Genomic DNA, 19,855 nt, shown 5'->3' with positions numbered 1-19,855 from the left:
TAAAGGCAGCACATCACCAACTTCTCAAGACAAATAATACAAGCAAAAAAAACCAAACTGGTCTTTCTACTAAATAAAAGTTTGACTGCACCTTTAGGAGACTGACCTTTGAACATACATCACTCCAAACAACGTTACTTACCGATGTTACAAGTGTGTCCTGCTTAATCTGGACGTTCTCAGGTGCTGACCTGATTGCCACTGACTCGAGGCTGGCCTCCTCTGTGCGCAGTTTCTCTTTCTCATTTGAACGTGGCTCCTCCTTGGGAGGAAGTGCGTGCTGGCTGCTCCCAGGCTGTGCTTTATCCAGTGAAGGTGGGCCTGCGGGCACAGCTACTTTGGCACCCCCCACTGCACCTTAAACAGGGGAGCACAAGGCTTGTCTTTAGAAGGTCCAGTGAAAACACACACAGGCTTAAGTATCCTTTTAAAGCAACAACAGCTATAGAAGTTTGAATTCCTACTTTTCGCCCCCTGGGATAATTTCAGAGTAAACACTCCCAGGACAGGTACAGCACGGGGTTAGATAGATAGTAAAGCTCCCTCTACACTGTCCCCCATCAAACACTTCCAGGACAGCTACAGCACGGGGTTAGATACAGAGTAAAGCTCCCTCTACACTATCCCCCATCAAACACTCCCAGGACAGGTACAGCACGGGGTTAGATACAGAGTAAAGCTCCCTCTGATTAATTAAAGCATAATTACATGTCTAAGCCTCAAAATCAGAAGCAAACTCTGTACAACACCCCACTTAGTATTTTTGATTTCCCAATCATCCTGTGTCCCAAATGAAATCTCCCCATTTGTATTTATATTTTTTTGTTGCAAATATATACTTTATTAATAAAATATCTGGAAGAACGTTAAAAACATTTCAAAATGGCCATTACAGAAAGTGCAATGATATTCAAGTTTTCTGCACAGATCCTGTTGTCTCTCTAAGGTAATAAAAAGTCATTGGGTAACGAGGGACAGTCTTGTGCTGTGATTCCTCAATTTCATTTCACATGTAACCCTTATACTCAGTCTGAGCTAGTTCAATCCCGATCCTCAAGCTGGAAGGCTAGCAGACTAACCTGCTGTGCCATCCAGTCACTTAATAATTTTAACAGAGCACAGCAAGGAGTCTTTTTAGATTGGTAGACCAGAGGAGCGATGCGATATTGTGGAATATGCTGTGTAGCTGCTGCTTGCAGTGACTCTTACTCGGGGATCTGCTATCATAGTATTCCACACTGGTCTGCCTTGCACCATCCTCACACATCCACTGTAGCTCGTCTGCAACTGCTCGGTTTTGCCCGTCATGCAACCATGCCGAGGTCAGCCTCTCTTTCGGCTCCTCTCTACTTTGTCCTCGGACAGATTGCTTCAGCTTTGATCAAATAGCCAAAATACTGACATTTCCTTTTCTGGATGTCACTTTTTCCAAATTCTTTTCACTCTATTTCAAGAACTTCATTGTCTTCTGCTCTGTACAAGGAATTTTTAGCATACACCTTAACATCCACATTTCAAAGGCCTCCATGTTCTTCCACAGATCTTATTGTCCAGGTTTTTGAAGCTGATGGAAAGTGGGTAGAATGGAGTTTTTTTTCCTTGTTACAAGCTTGAGTTTTGTTGTTAACACATCCTTCATATTCACATCATTCCTTCTGGATATTTCAATCCTTGTTGAGTTCTGCATCACATCGTCCATCTTTTATCTGTCCTAAAGGGACAAACTTACTTATTTGCTCCAGTGTGACACCATCTACTTTAATTTTCCCTCTCGGAGCTTTGTCTTATGGATGTTTATAGTATAGAAACGAGAAGCAGGAGGCGGCCATTCGGCCCTTCGAGCCTGCTCTACCATTCATTTTGATCATGAAATTCAATATCCTGATCCCCCCCTTCCCCCCATATCCCTTGATCCCTTTAGCCCCAAGAGCTATATCTAATTTCTTCTTGAAATCAGAATGTTTTGGCCTCAACTACATTCTGTGGTAGTGAATTCCACACATTCACCACCCTCTGGGTGAAGAAATTTTTTCTCGCCTCTGTTCTAAAAGGTTTACTCCTTATCCTCAAACTATGACCCCTAGTTCTGGACACCGCCACCATCAGGAACATTCTTTCTGAATCTACCGTCTAACCCTGTTAGAATTTTATAAGTTTCAATGAGATCCACTCTCACTCTTCTAAACTCCAGTGAATATAATCCTAATCGACTTAGTCTCTCCTCATATGACAGACCTGCCATCCCAGGAATCAGCCTGGTAAACCTTCGCTGGGCTCCCTTTACAGCAAAGAGATCCTTCCTCTGATAAGGTCACCAAAACTGCACACAATATTCTAGATGTGGCCTCACCAACGCCCTGTACAATTGCAGCAAAACATCCCTTTCCCTATACTCAAATCCTCTCGCTATGAAGGCTAGGGTATCATTTGCCTTCTTTCTTGTCTGTTGTATCTGCACGCTTTCTTTCAGCGACTGATGCACGAGGATTTCAAGGTCTCGTTGAGTATCCACCTTTCTCAATTTACACATTCAAGTCAGAATCTGTCTTCCTATTATTGCTACCAAAGTGGATTACCTCATATTTATAGATCTCCTGTGCTTTCTCCACTCTAAGAAGTCTCACAACACCAGGTTAAAGTCCAATAGGTTTATTTGGTAGCACGAGCTTTCAGAGTGTCACTCCTTCTTCAGGTGAGACTCACCTGAAGGAGTGACACTCCGAAAGCTTGTGCTACCACATTAACCTGTTGGACTTTAACCTGGTGTTGTGAGACTTCTTACTGTGCTTACCCCAGTCCAACACCGGCATCTCCACATCTTTCTCCACTCACCATCTGTTCTTTAGGTTGTGGTTTTTTTTTGCTGGACCTCAGCTTTCAGCCATCTGTGGAGTTGCTTTCTTACTTGAGTTGGGTGGCAGTCTCAGGTTCAGAGAAGCCTTATGCTTGTGACCTGGATCTCCTGCACATTCTCATCGAACCAGTCTGGATGTTTTTCTGGTCGAGTGGCCAAGCATCTCTTTGCAGGAGACCTTGAGGGCAGACCAGGTGTGGTGGTCACTCTGCACCTTTGGGTCACTGTGAGTTATCAGGTTGGCAGTGAGGCGCTGGCTGAATATTGCTCGTTAACAGGGTGTGTGCGCGCCTCAGTGTTGATTTTCCTGTGGCATGTTTGTTTCCGTCTTTGCTTTGTGGCTGCATTGATGTCGATCACAGAGTGGATTCGATGGTGGTCCATTCAGCCGTCATCGGCTCCTGCCATGGCGGGGCTGATACACCCCTTCGTGGTCCCTCGGGCAGATAGTGATGTAGTTGCGCAAATGCCAGTGCTCGGAGTGAGCCTTTTACGTGTCTCTGACGGAACAAGGTGGCGGTTTTGACAAGGCTGTGTTCCAGGTATTCTGTCAGGACTAGGGTACCATTGGTGTTGGATTTCCCTATGCCCTCTCTGCTGACTACACCTCCCCTTAAGATCCTCTTTCCAAAGTGTGTAGATTGGTGGTCAGAACCAGGAATTACACTACTGTCTATTTTCTCAAGGTAAAAATTTCACACTGCCACCATAGCCCAAAATATTACTGCACAGCATATATTCTGAGATGATAATGAATGATGAGCAATTACTGGGCCAAACCTGACATACCATTCATGCTGTAGACTGACTGGTCCACACCACAAGGAGAACAGTAAATACACGGGAAATACACAGCAGGTCAGTCAGCGTTTGGGAAACAGAGTATTTGATGATAGCGTGTCCTCCATCATAAGATTGCGTTTCTTCCCTAGTGACGACTGACCTGCTTTGTATTTAATTATTTCAAGTTACTTGGATGTCACTCTGCAGACCTTGTGCTGCGAGAGCCTCAAGTCCTCCCCAGCGCTGATTCTGCCTCTTCTTTAAACTGATATCGATGCGGGATGTTGTGAAGGTGTACTGGCACTGCTCTGGATTAATTAGATTCCTGGGGGAAAAGACAAGATCAAAACAAGTAATTATAGAAAAGCTCGTCAGAGGATCACTGAGACACCACAGCACTCGCTCTCTCTGGTCTTTTCCAGTCGCTGATTTGCCCACTGCTGCCTTTGGCTAATGTTATATCACCTGATTTTCCATCTGAGCCGTTGCAGAGGACGATGGAGGGCAAGAGGCTGCTTGATTTGAACTGATTTTCGACAGCAATTGTGTAAAGATAGCAGAACTGGGGTTTAAAAAGCAGCTGGCTGGGAAATAGAGCAAAGGCAATTAGGAGAGTTACAGAACCATTTCAGATACTTCACCAGGCATTGTGATGAGGTGAATGGATAAAATATTCTGCAGTTTTGTTTCACTGCCTCTAGGGATCAGTCAGTATTTATATTTACACTGCTCTCCCTCAGCACTGAGCTATACGAAAACAGCAGATAAATTTGGATTTCACTTTGTGCAAGGACGTGACAAACGATATTTCAGACAATCGACAGTAAAGGGGGAGCCAAGGGTGGTTTGGGGGAAACTGATGGGCATTGGCTCAAACTGGAAAGGAGTAAATTTACAACCGATGTCAGCAAGTTCTAGCCACAAAGTGATCAACACATAATGGCCGCCTGAGTAAATCCTGGAGGCAAATTCCCTGGAATCAGCTGGGAAAAATGCTGTCATCAGGAACTGGAGCATCTCCTGCAGGTACAGACAGAGGCAGGTTGAATGGCCTTCCTCCTCTGCTCCGTTTTGTGAAACAGTGAAATGGGTTACATGAGAAGGTAGCACAGGAGTTCCCAAACTGCGAAGGACGCGCAATTGGGGTCACGAGCTCCGAGGCAGCAATGGCAGCTGCAGAGCAGAGACTCAAATGTGAGAGTCCTGGGATCAGATGCAAGACCTTTCCAAACATGAGGCTTGATGCTCGGCTCATGGGTATTGCCCAATTCAAACGAGTTTTCAGGTCTGATTACTGACACCAGTTGAGCTTGCAAAGCATCTTTTTTGTGTTTGTATCCCTACTGTTTGAATCCCGCCCCCCTCAATTTTTACCCTGGGGTCACACCAAATGTGAAGCCTGGGGTCACAGCAAAAAAAACAAGTTTGGGAAACATTGGGGTAGCATGTATGTGAGAGGAATGGAGAACTGCTTTTGTACTTTATAGTTCACTGGAATATAGGAGTTAGGCCATTCAGCCCTACATGCCTGCTTTACCAGTCAATGGCTGATCTGACTGTGGTCTCTACTCCTCTATCCTGCCTGCCCCCACAATCAATTCCATCATCTATCAAAGATCTATCCGAATCAGCCAGAGTCTTCACCGGCCCTGTACATTATCCATTGTTTTTAATTTAAATCATGCATGAAGCAGAGTGAGACTGAACAAGCCCCATTCTCACGAAGGGATACAGCAGAATTCTTCCCTTCAGATTCAAAATTCTAATCCAACACCATCAACTGCCAATACTCCAAACAGAGTGAACATTTTAGTTTTAAATGTTTTTCTTCCAATACAATTCCCTTGTAGACCTTCCATACAACAGGGAGCTTCTCAGGAGACTGGAGGTCACTGAGTATGAAGCTGGAGATGATACAGGAGGTGGCAATGGTCACTGGTGGTTGAATGGAGACCGGACCATGATTGCAAGGTACAGAATTTCTACCAAGATACAGGGTTTAGTGAGGACTGCAATGAAGGTCCTACAAGCAAAAAACAAGGATATTATGCTCATGGACACGGGCTGGGGAAATGGAAAGTGGAAGTCACTGAGCTCAGAGGCAACAGGTGCGCGGGGGAGTTTTTCTGGGTTAGCTTTCTAGAGTGGTTGAATGTCAACTGACAGATCAAGATTCAAGGACAACTGCCAACAGCCAGCATTTAACCTGCAACCATCCAAATCCAAGCCCAGCACACAGAATTACGGCAGCTGTTTAAGAACAAACTGTTTTACGATTGTAAATTGGAGGGTGGCACAAGTGGGTTCGCACTCTGCTTAATGTCTAGAAGCTGGATTTCAATCCAGAGGCAGCCTCTTATAAAGTTTCAATGTTACATCACATTGCACTAAATTATAATACTTCAACAATCAGATTGCTTATTCAGACATTAACAGGAAGGCTGGTGCAAGAAATGGAAATATTTGTACAGGAGTTTAGAAAGAGCGTTGGTTTGCGGCCAGTGCTGGACCCGAGTTGAGTGCTTGGTAGTGGACAGTAATGTGAACTTTCACTGTGTAACTTCATACAGATACTGAATGGATACTCAGAAACCTCTCCCCCTCTGGACCAAGGACGTGGATCAGGCCAAATATACACAACAAATGCCCCATTATATATCGGTAACTCACTAACAAAAATAAAACAGGTTATCTTTTGGAGTTGGGTTCAATTCTGCACCCAAATCACAATGCAGTCTGAGTAAGGACCAACTATTCTGGAGTGCATGGTGCTACTGGTTCCACACAACCTTACATCCTAAAGCAGCTGGCTAGTGCTGACTTGTGGAGTGTTCGTGTGTGTGTGTGTGTGTGTGTGTGTGTGGGGGGGTGGATGACATTCATTGGGAGTGAGCTGAGACCACAATAATCAAATCTCAGAGCATGCCAAGAAGCACTGCATGGTCATTTAATGGAAGTTCTTGTACCAATGCCAAGTGATCCGCTCCAAGTCCTTTGTGAAATTATTTATAGATTTTAAAAGTAGACCCATTCATAACCAGTGAGTAACATGTGGCAAACACAGATTTCCGCTGCTCTTACCGAACTTTAACCTGCCATTTGAAGATGGTGTTTGGTCCACAGTCAGGGTGGATGCGCAGAAATGGTTCGTGGCTTTAAAACAAAATCAGAACAGTAACCTTGAAGATGCAATCTGCTTCTTAACCAATGACACCGTTACATTATAATGCATCAATACCAGTAGAAGTAGAAAGGCAAAACGTGCTTAAAATAGTGTTGATGCACAGTCTCACTCAGCAGGATATGCAAGACATTACAAGGGAATACCAGTTTAAATTCAATCCCAGTCCAAAAGTCAGACAGCATAATGGTAAAATGACATTGAAAACCAACTTCAGAATATTTTCCCTGTGGCCGACAAAATTAATTGGACCTTGAAAGCCTGAACTGAACCGCCAGTGAGAGTCAATGATGATTAATCTAGACTTCCTGCTCAGCTGGAACCCCAGGTCAACTGCAGTGAAAGATGGCTGATCTCAAGGAGGAATCATTAATGAGCACGTTTGGGACAGATTCAGCTGCTGAACTCAGGGAACCCACAGGCCCTTCCCTGCTGCTGCACAAAGAATAATGAGATCTAGAATTCAGGCACTGTGAGGCCATTGATTCTGTCTTTGATACATTACCTTACTGCTGACAAGGTGTGTGGCATTAAAGGGATTCACACAAGCATCCAGCTGGCAAGCTTCACTAAGGCCTCAGAGGAAAATTCTTGAGGTGGTTCAGGAACACTCCACCACATGGGCCCTAGACATGGAAAGGAAGGGGAAAGAGGAGGAGAAAGCTGGAGATCTGCCTATGCTGCCCATCACCAGAAAATGGCTGAAGCCTTGGCCCCATCTCATTGCCCAGTTCCTAGGTTGGCATGCCGAACATCCTTTTGTACCCGGGTCCAGTCTAGAATAAACAAATTTGCTGAGGACAAACGTCCCAGTTCCAGAGGCCTTGATACATCTCGGCGCCACAGGGTCAATTACTTCCACCTGAAAGCAAATGGAGGATCAGTTTAAAGATTCCACCTCAGACAGTGCAGCACTCCCTCAGCACTGCACTGGAGTATCATCCTGGATTGTGTGTTTAAGTCTATGGGGTATCATTTGAACCCACAACCTTCCAACTAAGAGAGGATGCAACCTCCTGAGCCAGAGTGGACAAACTAGAGTTTCTGATGAAGACTGAGTTTCAAATTCCCCTGCATGTTCTCTGTGCTGATGGACAGTAAATATTTCACCCTCTGGTGAAATCCTTTAACCACTGATCTTGGTTCTCACCTGGTTTGAAAAATGAGAGTGAAGTCCTGTTCTCGGAAAAGAACCTTGGACACGTTTTTGCAGATCTCCTTCACATACACGTGCACTACCATGGCATCTGTTCCCTTCTCATAAGAGTCATATTTAACAAAGCTCAAATTCACATAACTATCTGGAACTGCAAAACATTGAAGGAGAAAAAGGAATTAGTGTTAATGCAATTTCAAGTTACACATTTGGTTTCAGTACAATGCTTTCTGCTCATCACAGCAGCTGGTGCTGAACATTTCACAACCGTGGATTCATTTGGGGAGATGGTGGTGATGTGGTAATGTCCCTGGATTAGCAATCCACAGACCCAAATTCCACCACATCAGCTGCTGGAATTCAATTTGAATTCATTAATAAAAATCTGGAACTGAAAGCTAGTCTCAGTAATGGTGAAACTATCATTGATCGTTGTAAAAACCCACCTGGTTCACTCATGTTCTTTAGGGAAGGAAATCTGCCATCTTTACTGGCCTACATGTCACTCCAGACCTACTGCAATATGGTTGACTCAAATTCCCTTTGAAACGGTCCAGCAAACCACGGAGTTGTACCAAATCGGTCTCAACACCAGTGAGTGTACCTTCGCCAGATGGACTGCAACATCTCATTTAAGAAGATGGCTTACCGTCACCTTCTCAAGGGCAACTGGGGATGTGCAAGAATGATGGGCCTTACCAGTGGCAGTCACATCCCATGAAATAATGTTTTTGAAAGATCTGAAGCCGAGGGTCACAAACTACGTTACAAATGAGAATTTTCTGATTCACCTTTTACTAGTTTGACTCTCTTATTCTACTTGCAATTTGAAGTATTCTGGATTTAACAATTTCCATTCTAACCACCAGCTTTTGAACCTTTATAAGATCACCGCACCCACATCGATGTGGGAAATCAGACTCCTGACCTGGTAAAGACCTCTCGGCTTCCAGGACTTGAATCTTTCGCTCTCTCGGTGATCAGACGGGATCCAGCTTTCAAGGTCAGTTTGATCATGGCCTTACCGAATATTCCATTTGGACCATTCCTTTCACCAAATGTTGCTCTGCATTTGTTGGACATGCTGGAGTCCTGGGGCAATTTCAGCTTCTTCCTGTGATAACTGAACCACGTTTATGGAGCACACGAGTTGTCGGATTGTCCTTCCCATTCTCAATATTTATCACTCACCTGCATTAAATTCAATCAGCTTTCTATCCGTTCCCACCATTTGGGCACCGTCTGCAGGAATAAGTATTTTGCATAGTGTTTTTGACACCAAGTCAATGACATGAGCTGGTGCCACATGTCCTTCACCTTGAATAATTCCACAAGCTTGCAATAAGAAACCAGTTCTTGTGTGCACATCCGGTACAAGCTCCAGTTCCAATTACTTTCCAAGTGCATAACTTGGGAAATTGACAAGTGTCCGGACTGTTGCCCTTGCATTACATCAGGCCCAGGGGAGACCCTGTGGCAATTCTACACACTGAAACCTCGGGAGTGTGGTCTGCATATTGTGACCATGTTGTTGAGGTCGATAGCAGACAGACAGCCTCAACATGTTTTGAACTAGCTGGAACAACATTACTGCCTTCAGCTTGGTTTCATAGGGATAAATATCAAATACCTTTCTGTCCTTTTAGGATTGCAACTTTAGAACCCTTTATCTTCTAACATAATTTCCTCATTCATCAGCTCTTTTAACATTTAAAATGCTCCCAGAAGGAAACATTTGACTCAGCTGTAGCACCCGCAAAGGTGTGGAACAGCATCCAAATTGAGGAACTTGCCTGGATCATTATTTTAAACAAAAGGACTGGTTCTTTGAAAGAGCTATCCAATTAATCCCAATCCCCCGTTACTCCCCTATTGCTCTGCAAATTTATGCCTTTCGTATCTGTTCAAATCCGCATACACCATCCGTTCAGGCAGTATATTCCAGATCACAGCTTTAGTTAAAAAATCTCAATCCCTGTGCTTGTTTTGCTAATTAAGAAATCTGTCTCCTCTGATTACTGACACCTCCTGCCAGTGGAAGCAATGTTTCCTTGTTTACTCCAGCAAAACCCTTCAACTTTAATTAAACCTTTGAGCATAGCTCTAACCAGACACTGATAGCTCTATGTTCACAGTGTGGTCCTGACAGACGGAACAGAGTACACAAGACCATGGTTCAGTTTTGCTCCAATTGAGCACTGGCCTCTGTTCTTTTATTGACACATTCCGATTCTCCTTCCTTTGCCTCTATTAACACTCTTCAGTCCCGAATGGCATCATTAACAGCCTCTGTCTCATGTCCATGACATCCTTATTAGTCTCTCCTCAACTCCAACCTATCACTGACTTTCCATTCTGCCTCACCCCCCTCTCCAAATATATATAATTCATCACATTTCTAACCCTTTTCAGTCCGGTAAGAGGGTCATAGGCACTTGAAACATTAACTGTGCTTCTGGAAGTTCTCCTCCAAGTCACTCACTATCCTAACTCGGAACTATATCTCCCTTCCTTCACTGTCACTGGGTGGAAATCCTGGCACTCCCTCCCTAACAGCACTGTGAGTGTACCTACACCTCAGGGACTGCAATGGTTCAAGGCGGCAGTTTCCAAAGATGCCGCCAGCCCTGCTGAGTTTATCCAGCATATTCGGTTTTTATTTCCGATTTCCAGCATCCGCGGTACTTTGCTTTTATCAGAGGCAGTCCCAGGTCTGTGCCAAGGTGGCGGATGCCAGTCTGAGCATCAACTGAGGAGCTACAAGAATCAGTGTCCTTGGATACCCTAATATCAGCCATGGTTCCAGTCCCTGGTCAGCATCCACTAATCTGTGAGGAAGGAAGGTATGTTTGAAAGTTAGCTAAATGGTAGGATGGGATTTGGCTTTCGATACGATTGAACAGACTGCTCATCAAGGGAATCAGGAAGAAGTGAACACGCAGGACTCGTCTCTAGAAAGTGAAGGCTGAGGTGGTGACCTCTGAGGGCTTTAGAATTATGTAAGGTTTGATTGAGATGTAGAAAATATATATTTTTAAAATTAATTTACGGGATGTGGGTGTCGCTGGCTAGGCCAGTATTTATTGCCCATCGCTATCGGCCCTTGAGAAGGTGGTGGTGAGCTGCCTTCTTGAGTCATAGAAACCCTACAGTGCAGAAGGAGGCCATTCGGCCCATCGAGTCTGCACCGACCACAATCCCACCCAGACCCTACCCCCTTATCCCTACATATTTACTCACTAATCCCTCAAACCTACACATCTCAGGACTCTAAGGGGCAATTGTTAGCATGACCAATCAACCTAACCCGCACATCTTTGGACTGTGGGAGGAAACCGGAGCACCCGGAGGAAACCCACGCAGACACGAGGAGAATGTGCAAACTCCACAGAGTGACCCAAGCCGGGAATCGAATCCACGTCCCTGGAGCTATGAAACAGCAGTGCTAACCACTGTGCTACCGTGCCGCCCCTTGCAGTTGCATTGCAGTCCCTGAGGTGTAGGTACACCCACAGTGCTGTTCAGGAGGGTGTTCCAGGATTTCTACCCAGTGACAGTGAAGGAACGGAGATATATTTCCAAGTCAGGCTAGTGAGTGACGTGGAGGAGAACTTCCAGCTGGTGGTGTAGCCAGGTATCAGCCAGCTGCTCTAGCCCTTATAGATGGTAGTGGATTTGGAAGGTGCTACCTAAGGAGCCTTGGTGGGCTCCTGCAGTGCACCTTAAACAGTACACACGGCTGCAGAGGCAGAGAATATTTGTGGAAGGGGTAGCTTTGTACTGGGTTGTCTCGCGCTTCTTTACTGTTAATGGAGCTACACTCATGCAGGCAAGAGGAGAATATTCCTTTACACTCCATACTTGCACCTTGTAGATGGTAGACAGGCATCGGGAGGTCAGGTGAGTCACTCACCATAGGATTCCTAGCCTTTACCTGCTCTTGTAGCCACAGTATTTGTATGGCTAGTCCAGTTCAGTTTCTTGTCAATGGTAACTCCCAGGATGTTGATAGTGGAATTCAGCAAAGGTAATGCCACTGAGTGTCAAGGAGAGATTGTTTGATCTTCTCCTGTTGGAGATGGTCATTGCCACATGAATGCTATTTCCACGTCAGTCCAAATCTGGATATTGTCCAATCTTGCTGCATTTGGAAAAGAACTGCTCAGGAGTATCTTAGGAGTTGGGAATGGTGCTGAACATCGTGCAGTCATCAGCGAATATCCCCACTTCTGACCTCATGATGGAAGGAAGGGCATTGATGCAGCAGCTGAAGATGTATGGGTGAGAAACTCCTGCAGTGACGTCCTGTCCAATCACCACAACCATCTTCCCTTGCGCCAACCAGTGGATCATTTTCCCTGATTCCAGCTGACTCCAGTTTTACTTGGGCTCCTCGATGTCACACTCAGTCGAATGTTGCCTTGATGCCAAGGGCTGTCACTCTTATCTCACCTTTGGAGTTCAGTTCTTTGGCCAAGTTTCAACCAAAAACTTACCAACCCATCCCTCCATTTCCTCATCCAGGTCATTTATGAAAGTGACAAACAGCAAGGGTCCCAGAACAGATCCCTGGGGCACACCACTGGTGACCAACCTCCATTTAGAAAAAGACCCATCTATACCCACTCTCTGCCTCCTTTGGGCAAGCAAGTTCTGGATCCACAGGGCAGCAGCCCCTTGGATCCCATGCCCTCTCACTTTTTCTAGAAGCCTTGCATGGGGGACCTTATCGAACACCTTGCTAAAATCCATATAAACCACATCTACCGCTTTCCCTTCGTCAATGTGTTTAGTCACATTTTCGAAGAACTCCACCAGGTTCGTAAGGCACGATCTGCCTTTGACAAAGCCGTGCTGAGTATTCTTGAGCATACTAAACCTCTCTAAATGCTCATAAATCTTGTCCCTCAGGATCTTCTCCATCAGCTTACCAACCACTGAGGTTAGACTCACCAGTCGGTAATTTCCTGGGCTATCCCTATTCCCCTTCTTGAAAATAGGAACCACATCCGCAATCCTCCGGCACCTCTCCCGTCTCCATCGACGACGTAAAGATCATCACCAGAGGCTCTGCAATCTCTTCCCTCGCCTCCCACAGTAACCTGGGGTACATCCCATCCGGACCCAGCGGCTTATCTATCTTGATGCCATTCAAAGATTCCAGCACAACCTCTTTGTTAAAGTCCACATACTCAATCTTTTCAGTCTACCACAAGCCCACAGTACATCCACCCATGTCCTTCTCCTCTGTGAAAACCGAGGCAAAATACTCATTAAGCACCTCTGCCATTTCTACTGGTTCCGTACAGATTTTCCCGGCTTCACCTTTTATAGGCCCAATTCCTTCACGTCTCATCCTTTTACTCTTTACATATTTATAGAACGCCTTAGGGTTTTCCTTAATTCTACTTGCCAAGGCCTTCTCGTGACCCCTTCTGGCTCTCCTAATTTCCTTCAGTCCCTTCCTACAAGCCGTATACTCATCTAGATCCCTATTTTCGCCAAGCTCTCTGAACCTTTTGTACGCTTTCCTTTTCTTCTCGACTAGGTCCCGCACAGCTTTCGTGCACCACGGTTCCTTCAACCTACCAACTCCTCCCTGTCTGCTCGGAACATTGTCCTGTGGAACCCTAGACAGACATTCCTTGAAAAACTGCCACCTCTCTTCAGTAGATTTCCCCGAGAATACCTGCTTCCAATTTACTCCTCTAATTTGCTGCCTTATGTCTTCATATTTCCCCTATTTTTAACGACGATCATAATTAAGACTTTGCATTCCAGATGTTTTATTGAATTTAAACTCCACCATTTGCCAGAGCGTTACCCTGGCTCTCTGGATTACTCGTCTAGCAACAATACCACGGCGGGAGAACCCAAAACTAGGGATCATAAATTAAGATAGCATAGATGGATTTAAGAAGCCAGCTATGTACATGAGGGAGAAAGGAATAGAAGGATATTTTGATGGAGTTTGGTGTAGTAGGTTGGGAAGCTGCTCATGTGGAGCATAAAAACCAGCAGAGCAGCTGGATTGCACAGTCTGCTTTTGTATGTACATTTTTAGTATCGTGAACTAACAGTAAAATATGGCAAAAAAGAGAAGTGTTTTAAGTCTAGTTTTCTGCAGATAATATTTAAATAATGTGCCTCAACCCATTACCTTCAACCTTTTCATCAGCAGGTTCATCCTTTGTCTGATCAGTCTTTTCCACAGGTGAGCTAGGTAGTGATGTGTCTTCATGAGGTCTATCCACTGGCACTGTCTCTCCAGTTACCTGTTCAACAGGGCTTGCTGGCTTCCCAACAGAGTTCTCATTCAGAGGAGGGTTTTGAGCTAGAGCTTTCCCCACTGTTGTGTCAGCATCCTCACGCCCATCTCCAACAGGTTCCTGAGTCTCACCCTCTGCTGCGCTCTCTATCTGTTCCATGGGAATGCTTACACTTGCTGACGCCTTTGCCACAGCTTCACAGAGTAACCCAGCTGTTACAGCATTGATATCCTGGTTCTTGGGCAGCAGTTCCTCTTTCTCTGTCACTTCCATCTTTAGGAAAGAAAATAAAAGCATTAGTGCCAAAGGCAATTTAATTGGAACTTCACACACCATTATAGGTTGATGCTTCAGGAGATCAGTCCTGATGAAGAAATACTGACCCATTTGATCTCTTACTTCCTGAACATCAATCTGTTTATATCTTTCACAGCAACATATTCCTTTCATTTCAGAAAACATCACATTGCACTACAAAGGAGGCTAGCCGGACAAAAACTGGGTGCGAAAGGAGTCGATTTAGGAGGGGTGATCAAAGAGTCAGAGTAAAGGGGCTTTACAGCCCAAAAAGAGGCTCATCGTGTCTGCGCCAGCCATTAAGCACCTATGTATTCTAATCCCATTTTCCAGCACTTGGTCCATTGCCTTTAATGCTATGGTGTTTCACGGACTCACTCATCTAAATGCTTAAAGGTTGTGAGGTTCCCGCCTCTACCACCCTTTCAGGCAGCGAGTTACAGATTCTCACCACCCTCTGGGTGAAAGCTTCTTTCCTCAAATCCCCTCTAAATCTCCTGCCCCATATCTTATATCAATGTCTCCTGATGATTGACCCCTCTACTAAGGGGAAATGTTTCTTCCTATATACATCCCTCAATTGTTTTCCGCCTCAGCCTTCTCTGCTCCGAGGAAAACAACCCAATCCTAACCAGCCTCTCTCCATAGCTGAAATGCTTCAGCCCCAGACAACATCCTGGTGAATCTCCTCTGCACCCACTCCAGTGCAATCACATCCTTTCTACAGTGTGGTGACCAGAACTGCACACAGTATCCAGCTGTGGCCTAACCAGCGTTTTATACAGCTCCAACATAACCTCCCTGATTTTAGATTCAATGCCTCGGCTAATAAAGACAAGTGTCCCATATCTGATTTGATTTATTGTCACATGTATTAGGATACAGTGAAAAGTATTGTTTCTTACGCAATATACAGGCAAAGCATACCGTTCATAGAGTACATAGGGGAGAAGGAAAAAAGAGGGTGCAGAATATCGTGTTACAGTCATAGCTAGGGTATAAAGAAAGATCAGTTTAACGTGTTAGGTCCATTCAAAACTCTGATGGCAGCAGGGAAGATGCTGTTCTTTAGTCGGTTGGTATCTGACATCAGACATCAGACTTTTGTATCTTTAGAAGATGAAAGAGAGAATGTCTGGGGCGCATGGGGTCGTTGATTATGCTGGCCGCTTTTCCAAGACAGCGGGAAGTGTAGATGAAGTCAATGGGTGGGAAGCTGGTCTGTGAGATGGCCAGGGCCCTGTACAACTTTAGCATAATCTCCAGGAATCTGAACGGATCTGCGTTTACCACCCAATCTCCTATCTGCTTTATTTATTAGCTGCTCACTGTTTAGACAAGCTGAGTGACAAGTCAACTAACACCTCTAGTCCCCTTTCTTCATCTTATTTGGACAGTTCTGCCCTGGCTGTAGAGTTCATGTCTCTCCTAATTTTAGTGGCAATAAACAGCCTTTGTGAATTTCATTCATCTCTGATCAGCCTGCCCACAAGCTGAAAGAGAGCCTATTGACCCCAGTTCAATTGGTTCCTTCTGGACCAGTAACCAGAAGGTCAGGCATTCAGATTCCATCATAAATTATGACTATCAATCAATAAAATCGGGCTTGCAAACTGAAAAATGACCGTGAAATCTGCTGGATTCTGAAGAACACTGGCTGGTTCACCAATATCATTGTCCTATCCGCATCTACACAAAATTCTAGCCCACACCATGAGGTTGGGATAATTCCCTCTGAAGTGGCCAACATTGACCATCTCAGGGCAACTAGGAATTGGCAAAGAGTGTGGCCTCGACAACACTGCCCATGAACAGAATGAGAAACAGATTGCTGCCTCAATCCATCTGCAACAGCCACTCTTCTATATGGTCAAAACATGCCATTAGTTTCAAAGCCAACTGATCGTAAACATATCAGCAAAACCTTAGTAGCCTTAAAAAAAAAACATGATTGCGGCTAGGTTTCTCTATTGGACCAGTGAGTCAGGTAGAGGCAAGACAGTCACTAGGGAAACCTTTCATTCTGCCAGTATCCTGCCCATTTTTGGTTGCATAAAAAGGAGGAAATTAAATAAAATACCTCATCAGAGAGGAATGAAAACAAGGGAGTCTGAATGTTAGTTGAGCCGGTGTGATGCACAATACAACCAGAAGCACAAAGAGGCAAAGCAGGAAATAAAAAAGCAAGTTTGTTATGTTGTTACCATGGCTGTGACTTTATGAAATGCCACGGGGACCAGATGCTGTCTGCTGGAGGCAGTCTCATCATTATTCAGCCGATGGCTTCCTCCAGCACGTGTGCTGTTACACAAACAATATCCTGCTGCCTTCCCATAAATGCAACAAATACTGTCAGATCAAGGACTAATCGCTTCTCCTTCCGAATACCATCCTACTGACATCAAAATAAAACTACAACACCTCCGATAGAATTTTGCAGACATTTTCTAACTATTTAATATATATATTTCTGACTTGGACAAGGGAAGTGGATGTACTATTGCCAAGTTTGCGGATGACAAAAATAGGCAAGTGCCACAACAGACGCCATCTTCCTGGCCCTACACTCATCTCTGGAACACCTGGATAACACAGAAAATAAAAACTAGAAGCAGGAGGAGGCCATTCAACCCTTCGAGCCTGCTCTGCCATTCATTCTGATCATAGTTGATCATCAAATTCAATATCCTGATGCCTATTGGCTCTTCCACCCTGGGAACAAGCTTCTGACGATCCACTCTATCCATGCCCCTCATAATCTTGTAGACTTCTATCTGGTCGCCCCTCAAACTCTGTCATTCCAGTGAGAACAAACCAAGTTTCGCTAACCTCTCCCCATAGCCAAGACCTTCATGCCAGGCAACATCCTGGTAAATCTTTTCTGTAGCCTCTCCAAAGCCTCCACAACCTTCTGGTAGTGTTTTTAGGTGTCTAGATCACAAATAACCTGTCCTGGTCCCTCCACGCCGACACTATAGTTAAGAAAGCCCACCAACACCTCTACCTTCTCAGGAGGCTAAGGAAAGTTAGCATGTCTGCTATTACTCTGACCAACTTTTACAGATCTTTCTGGTTGCATCACAGCTTGGTATGGCTCCTGTTCTATCCAAGACTGCAAAAAACTAGAAAGGGTCGTGAACAAAACCCAATCCATCACACAAACCAGCCATTAACTCCATCTACAGTTCCTGCTGGCTCAGAAAAGCAGCCAACATAATCAAGGACCCCAAGCACCCCAGACATACTCCTCCTTCCATCACCTACCAACCGAATCAAGAACATCTTTTTCCCTGCTGCCAACAGACTTCTGAATGGACTTATATTAAAATAATCTTTCTCTACACCCTAGCTATGAGTGTAACGCTACATTCTGCACTCTCGGCTTTCCTTCTCCCCTATGTACTCTATGTACAGTTAGCTTTGTCGGTATAGCATGCAAGAAATAATACTTTTCATTGTATGCTAATACACGTGACAATAATAAATCAAATCAAGAGGAGTCTAGAGGTGAGTGGGCAAAAACTTAGGAAAAAATGAGATGATGCACTTTAGTAGGAAGAATAAAGGAACTGAATATTATTTAAACAGAGAAGGACTGCAGAAAGCTGCAGCACAGAGGGATCTGGGGGTCCTCGTGCATAAATCACAAAAAGCTAGCAGCAAGTTCAGCAGATAATAGGGAGGCAAATGGAATGTTGCCCTTTATTTCAAAGGAAATGGAATATAAAAAGAGAAATCTTGCGAAAACTACATGAAGCACTAATTAGAATACTGTGAACAGTTCAGGTTCCCCTTATCTAAGGAAAGGCATTGGAGGCAGCCCCAGAGAAAGTTCATTAGATTGATCCTGGGTTTGGAGGGATTTTCTTGTGAGGAGAGGTTGAGTAAGTTGGTCCTGTACTCAATGAAGTTTAAAAGAATGAGAGGCGACTTTATTGAGATATTTTGGATTCTCAGGGGGCTTGACAGGGTAGACGCCGAGAGGTTGTTTCCCCTTGTGGAAGAGTCTGGGACCAGAGGGCAGAATCTCAGAATAAATGGTTGCCCATTTAAGACAGAGATGAGGAGGAATCTCTTCTCTCAGAGGGTGGTGAATCTGTGGAATTCCTTATCGCAGAGGGCTGTAGAGGCTGGGTCGCTAAGTGTCTTCAAAGCTGAAATAGACAGATTTTTAATCAGTAAGGCAGATAAGAAACAAAAGTGGAGTTGAAGATCACATCAGATCAGTCCCACAGTAAATGGCGGAGCATGCTCGATGGGAAAATGGCCGACCTTTGCTCCTATTTCTTATGGTTTTATTAAGTCCACATCAAGCATGCTGCAGGAGACACCCAATCCCACCCTGACTCAGCTGTGCTGTAGTAAACCTTGGTTTTCTGGTGCATGATTCAATATAACACCGAAAGTACAGCCCATTCAGTCCAACTGATCTATGGGAGTATTTACATGATGCACGAGCCTCCTCCCTCACCTCTTCATCTCACCCTATCAGCATAACCTTCTATACATTTCTCCTGTATTTATCCAGCTTCCTCTTACATGTATCTATATTCACCTCAACCAATCCCTATGGCAGTGAGTTCCCGCATTCTCACCACTCCCAAGAACTTTCTCTTAAATTTATTTAATTTATGGCTTATATTTATGATCCCTAGTTTTGGACAGGCCTCACAAATGAGAACACCCCTATATCCACCGGATCAAACACCCCCAATACCAGGATCTCTATTCAAACAGGACTTCACAAACGCCAACACTGACATTAACTATCTATTCTTGGGATTTGAACAACATTGGCAAGATGTCAATCGTAATTTGCAGTTGCTCAGTGAAGTGATGAAGGGGGAAGATGGAGGTAATGTCACTGGGCTCGGAATCCAGGCTAATACGCAGCAAGTCGGTGAAGTCTAAATTCAATTCATTAATAAAACTGATCAATAAAAATAAATCTGGAATTGAAAGCTGGTCTCCGTAAGGGTGATGTGGAGATGCCAGCGTTGGACTGGGGTAAACACAGTAAGAAGTCTCACAACACCAGGTTAAACTCCAACAGGTTTATTTGGTAGCACACTTTCGGAGTATCGCTCCTTCTTCAGGTGAGTGGGAGTTCTGTTTACAAACAGGGCATATAAAGACACAAACTCAATTTACAAAATAATGGTTGGAATGCGAGTCTTTACAGGTAATCAAGTCTTAAAGGTACAGACAATGTGAGTGGAGAGAGGGTTAAGCACAGGTTAAAGAGATGTGTACTGTCTTCAGCCAGGACAGTTAGTGAGATTTTGCAAGCCCAGGCAAGTCGTGGGGGTTACAGA

General features: G+C 44.6%; 1 protein-coding gene across 1 annotated transcript in view; it reads right to left on the bottom strand.

The window, feature by feature from the left end:
• The window catches only part of usp19 (ubiquitin specific peptidase 19), a 111,617-nt gene that overhangs the window by 50,303 nt on the left and 41,459 nt on the right, over window positions 1-19,855 (bottom strand). The window contains exons 8-12 of the mRNA XM_078203740.1: window positions 14,135-14,516; window positions 7,969-8,125; window positions 6,719-6,790; window positions 3,847-3,962; window positions 139-357 (exon numbers count right to left, since the gene is read on the bottom strand). Coding sequence (XP_078059866.1) covers window positions 139-357; window positions 3,847-3,962; window positions 6,719-6,790; window positions 7,969-8,125; window positions 14,135-14,516 — 946 coding nt within the window. The remainder of the gene's footprint in view (window positions 1-138; window positions 358-3,846; window positions 3,963-6,718; window positions 6,791-7,968; window positions 8,126-14,134; window positions 14,517-19,855) is intronic.

Source organism: Mustelus asterias, chromosome 3, assembly GCF_964213995.1.
Source record: "Mustelus asterias chromosome 3, sMusAst1.hap1.1, whole genome shotgun sequence".
In the NCBI taxonomy this organism is placed as follows: domain Eukaryota; kingdom Metazoa; phylum Chordata; class Chondrichthyes; order Carcharhiniformes; family Triakidae; genus Mustelus; species Mustelus asterias.
Note: the sequence above shows the minus strand (reverse complement) of the source record. Positions and strands in the feature narration are given on the sequence as shown.